The sequence below is a fragment of the Scyliorhinus canicula genome, chromosome 5, assembly GCF_902713615.1.
Source record: "Scyliorhinus canicula chromosome 5, sScyCan1.1, whole genome shotgun sequence".
In the NCBI taxonomy this organism is placed as follows: Eukaryota; Metazoa; Chordata; class Chondrichthyes; order Carcharhiniformes; family Scyliorhinidae; genus Scyliorhinus; species Scyliorhinus canicula.
The window spans coordinates 54,250,800-54,265,484 of record NC_052150.1 but is presented as its reverse complement, the minus strand read 5'-3'; the positions used below and the strand labels follow the sequence as shown (position 1 = coordinate 54,265,484).

At 49.7% G+C, this 14,685-nt stretch overlaps 1 protein-coding gene across 1 annotated transcript in view; it reads right to left on the bottom strand.

The window, feature by feature from the left end:
• si:ch211-276f18.2 (glucose-fructose oxidoreductase domain-containing protein 1) overlaps window positions 1–14,269 on the bottom strand; it is a 135,956-nt gene extending 121,687 nt beyond the window's left edge. Inside the window, exon 1 of the mRNA XM_038797092.1 lies at window positions 13,540–14,269. Coding sequence (XP_038653020.1) covers window positions 13,540–13,792 — 253 coding nt within the window. The 5' untranslated portion in view covers window positions 13,793–14,269. The remainder of the gene's footprint in view (window positions 1–13,539) is intronic.
• Between the last annotated feature and the right edge of the window lie 416 nt (window positions 14,270–14,685).

Here is a 14,685-nt window from a genome sequence, read left to right as displayed (position 1 = left end):
GGTCAGATAAACTGGCTGTGCACTCAGACTAGGACAGGTGCATGCTTTGATGTTTCATAGAATTTACAGTGCAGAAGGAGGCCATTCAGCCCATCGAGTCTGCACTGGCTCTTGGAAAGTGCACCCTACCCAAGGTCAACACCTCCACCCTATCCCCATAACCCAGTAACCCCACCCAACACTAAGGACAATTTTGGACACTAAGGGCAATTTAGCATGGCCAATCCACCTAACCTGCACATCTTTGGACTGTGGGAGGTAACCGGGGCACCCGGAGGAAACCCACGCACACACGGGGAGGATGTGCAGACTCCATTGTTGGATGTATTGGAGTTAAGTATGGCAATGAAAAATTCGATAGTGGGCAATGGTTTAAGGACAAATAAAACATTCAGAAACTTAAATTTGGAGAAATGCAATGCTTTGGAGATCCAATAATCATGAAACTGGTCATTTTCAGTGATGCTTCACATGCTAATCTTCCTAACTGGAATTGTAATGCCGCTGTTTTTGTAATATTTCTGATGCGTGAGAATGGAACATGCTGTCCTTTCGTTGAGGAAGCTAAGAAAATAAAAATAATTATTCAAAATACTCTGGCTGCCAAAACATTGGATCTTGTAGAGGCAGTGGATATGGGATTCTATCTGTTGGTTTTTTTTAGTTGTTTCAGGGATGTGGAGCCGCATGTAGGTCAGACCAGGTAATGATGGCAGATTTCTTTCCCGAACGGAAACCAGATGGGTTTTTATAACAATGGGGTCATGGGTGTGATCAGACTTTTAATTACAGATTTCAAATTTCATCTTCTGCCTTGGTGGGATTCGAACCCAGGTTCCCTGAGGATTATCCTGGGTTGCTGAATTATTAGTCAAATGATAATACCACAAAGCTACTGCCTCCCAAGTGAGGTGGGCACACAGAAGTTAGCTTGCTCATTGAATGTTATATTGGATAGAACATAGAACAGTACAGCACAGTACAGGCCCTTTGGCCCAGGATGTTGTGCCGACCACTTATAGGACATAGAACAGTACAGCACAGAACAGGCCCTTCGGCCCTCAATGTTGTGCCGAGCCATGATCACCCTACTCAAACCCACGTATCCACCCTATACCCGTAACCCAACAACCCCCCCCTTAACCTTCCTTTTATTAGGACACTACGGACAATTTAGCATGGCCAATCCACCTAACCTACACATCTTTGGACTGTGGGAGGAAACCGGAGCACCCGGAGGAAACCCACGCACACAGGGGGAGGACGTGCAGACTCCACACAGACAGTGACCCAGCCGGGAATCGAACCTGGGACCCTGGAGCTGTGAAGCATTTATGCTAACCACCATGCTACCCTGCTGCCTAATCTAATCTAATCTAAGATCAACCTAACCTACACCTCTTCAATTTACTGCTGTCCCTGTGTCTGTCTGAGAGTCGCTTAAAAGTCCCTAATGACTCTGACTCCACCACCCCCGCTGGCAGTGCATTCCACACACCCACCACCCTCTGTGAAACAATCTACCTCTGACATCTCCCCTACACCTTCCTCCAATCACCTCGTGACAGCTATTTCCGCCCTGGGGAAAAGTCTCTGCTATCCACTCTATCCATGCCTCTCATCACCTTGTACACCTCGACCAAGTCACCTCTCTTCCTTCTTCGCTCCAGTGAGAAAAGCCCTAATGGTTCCTTGTGGGTAAAGTACCTTCCAAGAAATATGTGAGTGGCAAAAGGTTGAAGATTGACCTTGCAGATGCTAGAGAGAAAGAAAATCTTTAAAACTAAATGGGTGGACGCATGTCATCAACTATAAGATTGTTTTAGATAAATAAATTGATGAATGAAGAAATTGGCTGGGATCCCAGAAACATGTCACGCTGTGCACAGAATATTAAAGTTTTGATTAAATTTGCTTTGAAATTTTGCTTGCATATCTAACACGTAATTTTTATTTAAAGGGGCCCCACTGACCGTAATTTAACTTTCTTTAATTGTATGCAGGGATTAACTTGGGCTCCTATAATCAGAAACAGACTGAAGCTGTGGTGGTTGGGTAAAGAGGTGCATGTCTGTAAAGTATATCTCACTAAATAAGGCTTAAAAGGTGGGTGCAATTCAATCAAAATGTTTCTCAGTGTGGTAGTGACTGAGAACTGCTGCGATCTTCCCGGCGCTCGGCCCACTGAGACTGTTACGGCAATCCAGCGTTAATTGGTCCACTTAAGGAGGCCCTACGGGCGTCACACCGCAAATCAAGGCTCACCAACCTATTCGCCAGGACCGCACTCGCCAGTCCCCCGCTAACAAGATAGAGCAGCACTTAAACTGCTCTTGCACAGCCAACCCCACTCAGCTCACAGCCATGGGGCCGAGACGATTGGCCCCATGATTCGGGGCTGCAGACCTGGGGAGGCTCCTAGAAGCGGTGGAGGACAGAAGGGATGTCCTGTTCCCCCGAGGGTCCTGGAGGGTCAGCCACAGGGCAGCCAGTGCCACCTGGGAGGAAGTGGCAGCAGCCATCCATTCAGGCAACGTGACCAAGAGGACCGGCACCCATTGCTGCAAGAAGGTCAACGACCTACACCGACCACACGAGTGAGTTGGCACCTGACCCCCCCCCCCCCGACCCACCACCACAGGAATGCGCCTGGCAACATCCCCGGCCAGCACCATGCCCTGGCCCATCCATGCCGCTCACGCCGACCCCGCCCCAAAAAAAACTTTCCACCCCCTCCCCCGTGAACCATAACCCATCCCCCTGACCCCAAGCCCCCTTCCCCAACCCCCAAGCCACTCCTGCCACCCACGGTGAACCACGCATGTGGCTAACGATGCCCTCTCTGGGTCCCCGTAGGGCAAGTTGTCCCACAACCATCGAGAGAGGGCCCAGACGGGCAGTGGGGTGTCGGACATCAGGATCTTCACCACCTTCGAGGAATAGGCCCTGGAGGAGTTGGGCAGAGAGGCCACCAATGTGCAGGTCGATGCAGAGGTGAGGTCAACTCAGCCCCACCCAGATGATCTGCAAACATGAGCTGTTAATGCCATACAGAATGATCCATCCCTCCCATTGACCACATGTCCATTCTCTCACAGTACCTCCAGCCGACAGCGCCGTCCCATCTGGGATGGCTCAGCACCATGCCTCTGGACCAGGTTTACCCGGAGCTGATGGAGACGATAAGGTGCAGCCATGATATTCAGAGGGGGATGTCAGTAACCCTCCAGCAGGTCCATAGCCGATTGGGGGAGTCCCAGAGGCTACAAGCACAGGAGATAGTGCCAGCAATGCATGGCACCAAGGCCAACACTGCTAAGGTGGCGACCACAGTGGAGAGCCTGGTGTACGATGTCAGCAGCATGAGTGGAGAGGTCCAAGGTGTGGCTCAGTCAGTGACAACCATGGCTGAGGACCTCAGCAGAATGTCCAACTCGCTGGGGACTTGACCCAGTACCAGGCAGACCTTGATGAGATGTTTCGGACATGTCCCGGTCTCAAGTCGGCGTAGCCGAGGTGTTGCGGGGCATGTCGTAGTCTCAGATGGGTATAGCCAAGGTGCTGCAGAGCTTGTCCCACTCGCAGATGGGCATTGCTGGGGCGCTGCAGAGGAGCATCGCTGAGGGCATCGACACTGTTCTGCAGACATTGGGAAGCCGCCAGGGCTGGCAAAGCCAGGTGACGTAGGGGTAGCCGGGGCTCGGTCCAGCTGCCACTCCATCTCGAGTGAACCCCAGGGCCCTGTGGGCACCGACTGGGAGGAGGGGGGACTGGGTGCTAATCCAGACCCATCCTATGGAGTGACTACGGTGGCCACCAGCTCCCCGGAGTATTACCCCTCTGATGACGCCACGTCTCACAGTCAGCACCCAAGCAGGGTGGAACGTCTGTGCATGTGCCGCTGGCAAGTGCGCAGGGGTCCTCCAGTCCCAGAGCCCCCAGAGGGCACCCTCGGAGGTGGCCACATATCCCTCCTCCACCACGTCCAGTACGTCGCCATGTTGCTGTGCCAGGTTGTGGAGGACACAGAAGACCACCACAAAGCGGGCAACCCTCTGGGCGCTGTACTGCAGTGCACCACCAGAGCGGTCGAGGCATTGGAACTGCATTTTCAGCAGCCCAATGCACCGTTCAATAACAAATTGGCTGCATGGGCCTCATTGTACTGGGTCTCCGTATCAGCGTCCTTAGCCTGGTTCTCAGTGGGTACCCGTTATCCCCCAAGAGCCAACCAGCCATCCTGAGGTGATCCTCGAAGAGGACGGGGATGTCAGACTGCCCCAGGATATAGCTGTTGTGCACATTTCCTGGGAACAGTGCTTTTGAGGTGGTGGTTGCTCATGAGCTGGACGTTCAGGGAATGGAACCTCTTCCTGAGCACTCCCAAATGGCCCAGTGAGCAGAAGGCGACATGTGTGCCATCAATCGTCCCTGGACCTGGGGCATCCAGTCAATGGCGGAGAATCCTGCTGCCTGGCCATCCTGTTGGGCTTGGTCCATGTCAAAGTTCATATCATCAACTGCCCGGGCAAACAGGGCATCCATGATCTCTTGGATCGGAGAATCACCCGGGGGGGGGGGGGCGCGAATCACGTGACGCCGCTCCAACGCCAGTCCACCAATTCTCCGGTGACCGGAGAATCGGAGCCAAAGGCGCTACCGCGACCCCCCTGGCGATTCTGCTGAAATGCAGTTCCAATGCCTCGACCGCTCTGGTGGTGCACTGCAGTACAGCGCCCAGAGGGTTGCCCGCTTTGTGGTGGTCTTCTGTGTCCTCCACAACCTGGCACAGCAACATGGCGACGTACTGGACGTGGTGGAGGAGGATGGGCTGCACGATGGGCTGAGTGGCCGCCAAGTTCGACCGAGTCCCGCCGGTGTTGTTCTCGTGTGGTCCTACCTGGCGGGACCTCGGCATTCTGGCTGCCGGGGAGCGGGGGGGAGGGATCCGACACCGGGGGGCCTCCACGGTGGCCTGGCCCGTGATCAGGCCCTACCGATCGACAGGCGGCTTATCCCGGTGGGGGCCTATGTTCCTCCGCACTGGGACCCTGTAGGTCTCCGCCATGTTGCGTTGGGGCCAGGGCGGAGACGGCAACCCACGCGCATGCGGGAACTCGCACCGGCTGTGGCACGCATGCGCAGACCCGCGCCACCTGTGCTAATGCCCGTATCGGCAGCTGGAGCAGCGTGAGGCTCTCCAGTGCCGTGCTGGCCCCCTGTGTGGCGCAAGATCACTGATCCTAGGGGCCAGATGACGCCAGAGTAAAATGCTCTGGCATTTACGACGGCGTCAACACTTAGCCCCAGTATCGGAGAATCCTGCCCCAGGTATTAGGAAGGAAATGAAGGCGTGCCAGAAGGCGCAGAAGGGATTTACTGAGATGGTTCCAGGTTGAGGGTCTTCAGATAGATGAATAGATTGTACTGATGGTGTTCTCCTCAGAGCGGAGAAAGTTGAGAGAAGATTGAGTCGATGTGTTCAGAGTTATGAGGGGTCTGGACAGAGTAGATAGAAAAAAACTTCCAATTGGTGGAAGGGCCGAGAACCAGAGGACACAGATTTGAGGTGATTCACAAAAAAATAACAAAAGCAACCGGAGGAAAACAATTTGATGCAGAAAGAGGTTCCAATCTTGACAGCACTGCCTGAGGGTGGTGGAGACACATTCAATCCAGCATTTCAAAAACTAATTAGGTAAGTTCATGAAGGGGAAGAATTGCTGGGCTGCAGGAATGGGCAGAGTAATGCTTTTGCAAAGAGCCAGCATGGGCTGGATGGACCAGATGGCCTCCTGTGCTGTAACCATTCAAAATGGAACATCCTAGTGAGTCTCACCCTCTCACAAATCAGGGCAAAGACATTTCTCCTGAATTCTTCAGTAGAAGCATTGGCGACTATCCTATATATACGTCCCCTGGTTTTGGACCCCCACAAGTTGAAGCATCTTCTTTGCACCTGTATCATCAAACCCGTTAATAATTTTAAAGATCTTCATCAGGTCATCTTTCAGCTTTCCGTTTTTCTGGAGAAAAGGGCCTTAGCCTGTTCCTTCTTTTCTGATAGTTGTACTTTCTGCAAGAGAAATTGGTTTCGGCCAATTTTCAGATGCAGGTGTTATGAGAAATGATAGCTCCTCACCCAGTCCTGTTGCGACTTCAATGAGATTCTGGGTAGGCTAGAAATTCGTAAGGAGTGTTAGAAAGGCTGGTTGATGAGTCAACAGGATTGGATTTGATCTATCCGAGGATACTGAGTGAAGTAATGGTGGAAATTTTGGAGGCACTGGCCACAACCTTCCTTAGTTACATGGGTGGTGATGGAAGACGAGAGGGTTGCAAATATTATACTCCTGTTTAAGAAAGAGTACAGAGGATAAGTCAGCAGGCCAGTCAGTGGAACCTAATGGATGGGAAAGCTTTTAGAAACGACAATACAGGACAAAATTAATAGTCACTTGAACCTGTTAAATAAGGAAACCCAGCACAGATTTGTTCAAGGCAAACCTGACTGAATATTTTAATGAGTGATCAGAGTAATTCAGTTGATGTAGTCTAAGGCAGTGCTTCTCAAAGTGTGGTACGCGTACCGGTGCCGGTACGCGAGCCATCGTCTGCCGGTACTTGGAGTGTTTCCATAAAAGAAAGAGACAGTAATCCTGGATTGGCTTGTTTCGCTCACCAGTCCCTGGCACATTGAAAAAAAAAACTGCCGGTACGTCACATCAGATAGTTTGAGATGCACTGGTCTAAGGGACAGTGGCAGCCTGGGTTCAAATTTGGCTGAGTGGCAGGTAACAGAGAGTAGTGGTGAATAGGTGCTTTCCAAACTGGAGGAAGATTTATAGTGAAGGTCCATGGGGTCAGTATTAAGACCACTGCTTTTCCTGATCTAGTTAATGACATTTACTTGGGTGTGCAGGGCACTATTTTAAAATTTGCAAATCACACAACACTTGGAAGTACTGTGAACTGTGAGGAAGATAGTGATAGATTTAAAGAGGACCTACACAGGCTGTTGGAATAGGCGGGCATGTGACTGAGAAATGTAAAGTGATTTGGCATTTTGACAGGAAGATCCAAAATAGGCAATATAAAAAGGATACAGTTCGAAAAAGGATACAAGACAGAGGGCCCTGGGGTTATATGTGCACCATTCGTTGAAGGTGGCAAAATTGATTGCAAAAGCTGTTAATAAGGCATATGAGATCCTGGGCTGTATAAATAGAGGCATAGAATATAAAAGCATGGAGGGTAATTTTGCAGCCACGTTTCACCCAGCGCAAATCCCGCTATATAGGGGCTGGTTTAGCACAGTGGGCTAAACAGCTGGCTTGTAATGCAGAACAAGGCCAGCAGCACGGGTTCAATTCCTGTACCGGTCTCCCTGGATAGGCGCCAGAATGTGGTGACTTGGGGCTTTTCACAGTAACTTCATTGAAGCCGACTTGTGACAATAAGCAATTATTATTATTGTTATTATATCAGGAAAATACCCAGAGCCCAGAAACAGGATTTGTGCCAGGTGCCAAATAGTTCGGAATGTTCCTGGCCATCACAGCCGACGTAATCACGCTCCCACCCAGCAAGGGCGTGAACCTGATTACCATCCATTTGAATAAATTTTAATATGCAAAGCCGGCCTGACACCGAATCTTACAGGAACATACTACGTTTCCATCTGTCAGCATGACGTGGCGCCAGCGGGAATCACGACTGGTCTCCACAAACAGAGATCAGATGTGATGACCATGCCGGGAGGGGGGACTCAGAGGCCATTGTAGCCCCTGGGTGGTTGGGAACATGGCACCTCGGCAGTGCTAACCTGGCACTGTCAGGGGGCAATGACTAGGGACTGGACCTCAAGGGGTGGGGTTTGAAGGGGCAGGGCCTGATGCGAGGAGCATGAAGGACGGCCAATTGGGGGGTATCAGGCCGACTATCAATGTTCGGGGTGGGGAGGGGAAAATATGCCATCAATAGAGGGGGGGGGGTCCCAATGTCCATGGGAGAGAGGAGTTCTTTAATTTCACTTTGGTTCGAGGTACCCTTTTGATTACTGTGAAGCCAGGCTTGCCGGTGTAATTAGGCCCCCACCCCACTGACAGTGCAAAACCTGTTCAAAAAATGGCAAAATGTGGGAAGATCTCATCAGGAAACCTGTCTGTTTCTCTGGGGAGAAATACGCTAGTTTTCTGTCTGAACATGACACTTGCCACTTTGGGAGAAAATTCTGCCCATGGAGTTTATGGTGGATGTTTATAAATCTCTAGATCAGCTTCATCACAAGTACTGTGCTCAAATGCCATATAAATACTGTGGCTACAAGAGCAGGTCAGAGGCTAGGAATAGTACGATGAGTAACTCACTTCTTGGCTCCCTAAAGCCTGTCCACTATTTACAAGGCACAAGTCAGAAGTGTAATGGAATACTCTCCACTTACCTGAATGAGTACAGCCCCAACAACACTCAAGAAGCTCAACACTATCCAGGACAAAGCAGCCCACTTAATTGGCACCCTTTCCACAAATATTTACTCACTTCACCACCAATGCACAGTGGCAGCCATGTGTACCATCTGCAAGATACATTGCAGTAACTCATTAAGGCTCCTTAGGCAGCACCTTCCAAACCCACGACCACTACCATTTAAAAGGACAAGGGCAGCAGATCCTGGGAGCACCATCCTGACTTGGAAATATATCATGGTTCCTTCACTGTCGCTGGGTCAAAATGATGGAACTCCCCCCCAACAGCACAGTGGGTTACCTACACCACATAGACTGCAGAGGTTAAAGAAGGCAGCTCACCACCAACGTTTCAAGGGTAATTAGGGATGGGCAATAAATGCTGGTCTAACCAGTGATACCCATGAATCCCATGAATGAATTTGAAAAAGTAATTCTGCGCACTGCACTTTAGGAAGGATGTGAAGACATTGGAGGCACTGCAGAACAGATTTACATAGAAATATACATAGAAAACAGAAGCAGGAGGAGGCCATTCAGCCCTATGAGCCTGCTACACCATTCATTATGATCTTGGCTGATCATCAAGTTCAATACCCTGATCCCGTCTTCCCCCCATATTCTTTGATATTTACGAAAATGGTTCCAAGGATGAGGGACCTCAGTTATGTGGATAGATAATTTTATTCTTTCATGAGGTGTGGGCATTGCTGGCAAGGAGGTGGTTTCACTTATTGCCCCATCCCTTTGGCTGGAGTCTGGAGTCATAAGTAGGCCAGGCCATGTAAGGATGACAGATTTTCGTCTCTAAAGGAGATTTTTGAACCAGGTAGGTTTTTTTTACAATAATCAATTTTTCAATAATAATTGTCATGGTCGCCATTACTGAAGTTAGATTTATACTTCACATTAATTAATTGAATTTAAATTCCACTAGCTGACATGGTAGGATTGAAAGTCATGTGTGTAGGATAAGGGCCTGGCACATGTGGGGTTAACACGATACTGGGTACAGTACAGCCCACACAGTGATATGAAAGAACTCATGACCCTCCACCTAGGGGTCAGTCTAGTGTTGGAGCGACAACTCCTAGCTTGAACCCCTTACTGTGCAGATTTATATAGCTCTCATTGTTAATAAATAAATACTGTTAGACTACTTTAAACTGCAAGGACTTCATTAAGACCTACCAAACAGTACCCAACTTTACGCCAATGTCCCTACAACATTAGCTGGGCCTCTGGCTTACTAATCCAGTCACCATACCACAATGCCACCGCCTCCCTCAGATAAAAAGGATAGGTCTGTTCTCTTTAAGGAAAGGTTGAGAGGAGATTTGATGGAGGCTTTCAACAACTTGAGGGGTCTGGACAGTGTTGATGGGGAGAAACTGGTTTGGAATTTTCCAGCCGTTCGCCGGAGCGGGATTCTCCAGTACCGCCATCTCCGGGTGGCTTCTCGGCAGCATGTGGTGTCATCAGTGGGAATTCCCACTGACAACGGCAGGACCAGAGAATCCAGCCGCCAGCAAAACACGGGATTGGGAGATTGGAGAACTCCGCACACTGTTTCCATTGGTGGAAAGGTCAAGAACCAGAGGACCCTGATTAGAGATGATTGGCAAGAGAATTAAAAATGACATTGAGAAATATATTTTTACTCAGCAAGTGGTTAAACGAGGTTGTGGAGGCAGATTCAATCTTGGCTTTCAAAAGGTAATTGGATAATGATCTGAACAGAAAGAGTTGCTGGGATACAGGGGAAAGGTGGGGGAGTGGGATTAGTGGAATTCATCTTGCAGAGAGTCAGCATGGACAGGACAGATGAAAGGGTTCCCTTTTGCGCTGTAACCGTTCCACGATTTTATGATTCAAATGAAATGTGCCATTTCATTTGCCTGAACATGTCTTCCTCCCAGTGTCTGTTTTACAATGGCATCGCAAACATCTTGCACATTCCGAGTGAGAAACTTAAGAAACGGCTGCACTAAATGTTTTATTTTGTGCCTTGACAAAAGAACTTTTGCGGCGGCATTGGCCATCTAGACTGACAATTTTCGTAGACTAGGAAATCGCAGTGGGAAGAATCCGTTTGAAAGGTTTCAAATTCTACGAACCCAATTTCCCAACTTATGTTTATACAGTGAACAGTCCTGCACTGTCAGCAAGGCCCACCGGATGTTTCACTGTTTTATCTCTGTGAATACATTTATAACCGCTGTATATTGGAAAGACATGGACGAGGCAAAAACCATGGGAACAAAGCTGGAGAAATCCAAAACCTTAATAAAATTAGCACAAACATTCACAAGCTCCTGCCGGTAAGCCCCCACCAAATACGGGTTGCCACAAAAAGCCCCAAATAAAATGGACCAAAGGGAGTTCTGCCTACCACACATTTGAGAAACGTTGAGTGCAATTTAACTGAATGCGAACAAAGTCCCATGGCAAGCGCGTTTAGCGCTGTGTTTCCCAGCACTCACAGCGCCAAGAAACACAGCACAATAAAACGTCATTCGGGTTAGATAGGAGGCCTCAGCAGGAAAACGCACACCCAAGGCTGCATGTAACCCCATTTCCTGCACTGAGGAGCGACGCTCGCCGGTACTCCTCAGTGTACTGAGAGATCGGGATTCCATTTTTAAATGGCTTCCTAATCTCTGGAGCCACCGACACAACCCACAATCTCCCCCAATCCCCAACTCACTATGAGGGGGTCGCCAGGCTCCCGCGCACCTCCCCTAACATACACAAAGGCGACCCCTGGCTTGTTTGCTACCATGCAAAAAATGCTAGCTTGGTACTTTGGCAGTGTGACCTGAGCACCGTGGCAGTGCCAGGGTACCACCCTGCCTAAAGGACATGCGCCTGGGGGCCTCCGATCCTCTGGGAGACCACCACAAGTGCAGTTCTGTCTGGTTCCCATTTGTGGGGACCAGTACTGAACAGCGCGAGCTCTCTGAGGCAAAAGGGGATAGATCCCAACACCTCGGATGCTCGGGAAACTGCACATTAGGGTGAGCCATTCTTGTCTTTGTCCTGTTGAGTGCAAGACAAAAAACTTCAGCAACATGTCTGTCTTTTCAATGATAATGCATTGTAGTCAGGGCACCTTATATTCCTTTTTGTGCTCAAGGTTAAAAACATTCAGTACTCTGTATACAATGAAACTGTTCCTTTGCGATATAACGGTGGAATTAAAAAAAATAGAACATGCTATCAGCCTTTTATCATCATGTCTTGAATTAATCATTCAAAATTTCAGTTGACATTCTCACTTTACATATAAGGTGGGTCAAGGTGGCTCCAGAATGTTGATCCTTTACGACAGACTGTCAATATCATGTCTGTGGTTCTCCTACTGACTGTTGGTGATAGACCAGCCATCAGCCGTCTTGCCTCAATAATAGAGCCTGCAGTGAAGAAGCTTAAGGATTCTTTCCAGTCAGTTTCAACGCAAGTCAAAGCCTTCATAGTCAGGATGGTCCTAAATGGTCAACTGGCAGGAAGTTTACTAAAACTTTACAATGTAGTATAGATCATTTTATAGAAATCTATTTTAAATGATCACTAAAATGAGCAAATATTAATTGCTACACGGTAGCATGGTGGTTAGCATAAATGCTTCACAGCTCCAGGGTCCCAGGTTCGATTCCCGGCTGGGTCACTGTTTTGTGCGGAGTCTGCACGTCCTCCCCGTGTGCGCGTGGGTTTCCTCCGGGTGCTCCGGTTTCCTCCCACAGTCCAAAGATGTGCGGGTTAGGTGGATTGGCCATGCTAAATTGCCCGTAGTGTCCTAAAAAGTAATGTTAAGGGGGGGGGGGGGGGGGGGTTGTTGGGTTACGGGTGGATACGTGGGTTTGAGTAGGGTGATCATTGCTCGGCACAACATCGAGGGCCGAAGGGCCTGTTCTGTGCTGTACTGTTCTATGTTCTATGTTATGGGGTTTTAGTTCTGTTTGGAGGAAGTGCATCCATGCCATTTTGAGGACCCTTAAGCTTTTGTTCCTGCCCACTCGTGTTAACATTCTCTGGACTTAGGTAGAATACGGGAAGTTGGCAAACTGAAAATCTACTTATGCCTCAATAGTTCGATCTGGGTATTCTTAGGTATGGTGGTGTTTCCATACAAGACAGACTCCTGGTTGACTAAAATGTACAAGGAAATGTTAGCATAGCTCTTGTCACGGCCCTGTAAAATAAACGTATTAATATTTGCTCATTTTAGTGATCATTTAAAATAGATTTCTATAAAATGATCTATACTACATTGAAGTGGTCACACAAATATACTGAATATAAGGTGGAGGAAGTGACACATCACTTCCTGGACCATGTACGTTCCTGCAAACTGTGAATCTATTTTCTTATCTCTACAGTTAGTTGCCAAAACATAAATTAATTTAGGTATTCTACTGTAGGAAGAGAATAAGTTACAGCCAGTGGATATATACCCGCTATCAGCTGGATCATAACTCACTTGTGGCTTTGTCCCCCATGATTATATCTAAGTGCCAATTTTGGCAAAAAAAAATACATTGCATCCTGCTTCTGGCTGTGACACATTCTCTGTTTACTTAGCTCGTGAGAAAGGGCTATTTAACATGATGAGCCACGTCCCTTGAGACTTCTGGGGGTCTTTCTCAGCCATCAAGTAAAAATCAATAATCTTCCTTAGACTTGCCCATTACTTTGTGCTTAATGTGCCACTACAGTGAACAATCAGGTTGGAAACCAGGGCAACAGAGTAGCACAGAAGAATACCTTGCCCTAAATATACCAAGGAATTCTTCCTGGGGTTCTGTATATGCGCGTGTTGGGGATGTAGGTGACAAATTAATTTACCCAAATATATTTATGCTCATTATTTACCACCATAACAATCGAGCAGATACAGACATCCCCTCCCCTACACTATTCGATCTTGGAAAGGAACAAATTAAGACAGATAAATGAACTGCCGAGGAGGAATGCTCGATAACAACCACGGATTCGCCTCGCCCTCTCTGCCCAGCTTCTTAAATGGAACAAACAACCTTGGTCGAAAACAAAACTATCTGCTGCAACTTACCCAGGGTCTTGACAGCGATCTGGCGAGTCAGCGGAGGCGGCAGGTTGATGCAGACCAGGTCGACATCCTGGTGCAGCAAGACATCGTCGATCCTGTTAGTATAAAAGGGGACATCCATCTCCTTGGCCAGTTCCTCCGCTTCTTCGGGCGTCCTGCCCCACAGGGCTTTCACCGGGAAGCCTTGGTTCTGGAGCAGAGGGATGATGACCCTGGTCGTCAAGCTGGTGCCAAACACACCGACCCCCGGCAGCATGGTGACTTGAGAAGGAGCCCTCACTCTGCACCTAGTGCAACATCATTGAGGCAGGCCAGCCTGCTTGAAGAGCTGAGCTAGCCCTCAGCCACCTCTCCCATCTCCTTGTCTCACAGGGTGAGGGGGGGGTCCGATCCTGCCAAATGCAGGTGAAAGCCAACAAGTTGCAGTTGTGTTCCGGCACACACTTCCTGCCGGCACTGTGTGTGTGTGTGTGTGTGAGAACTCGCAGTGCTGGTCACAGGCTTGCCACCTTCTGCTGTTCCTGCAACGCCCTCTAGACCCAGTGGCCGGGCCTGCGAGCTGCTGATTGCTGCAGCGCTTCTCATTGGGGGGAGGGGTACCAGAGGCTGTGTGTTGGCGGGGAGCCGGCGCGCCCGGCAGCCGGGCAGCAGTCTGCCGAGCCCAAGGCTAAGCCATGGTTTCCAGCTGCCTGCTGTTGCCCAGACTACCCATCGGAAGCCCCCCGGCTCCCGGGCCAGCCTCCCCGGCTCACGGGCCAACCTCCCCGGCTGCCGGGCCAGTCTCCCCGCCCTCTCCAACCATCCGAGCGCAGGCAGAGCACAACCTGCCATGGCGGGAGAGTGGGGAACTGCTGCCTGGGGAATAACAGGGACAGAGACTGGGACTGGGACAGAGACTGGGACTGGGACAGAGACTGGGACTGGGACACGGACTGGGACAGAGACTGGGGCAGAGACTGGGGCAGGGACAGAGACTGGGACTGGGACAGGGACTGGGACAGAGACTGGGACTGGGACAGAGATTGGGACTGGGACACGGACTGGGACAGAGACTGGGACTGGGACAGAGACTGGGACAGGGACTGGGACTGGGAATGGGACAGAGACTGGATCTGGGAATGGGACAGAGACTGGGACTGGGACAGGGAC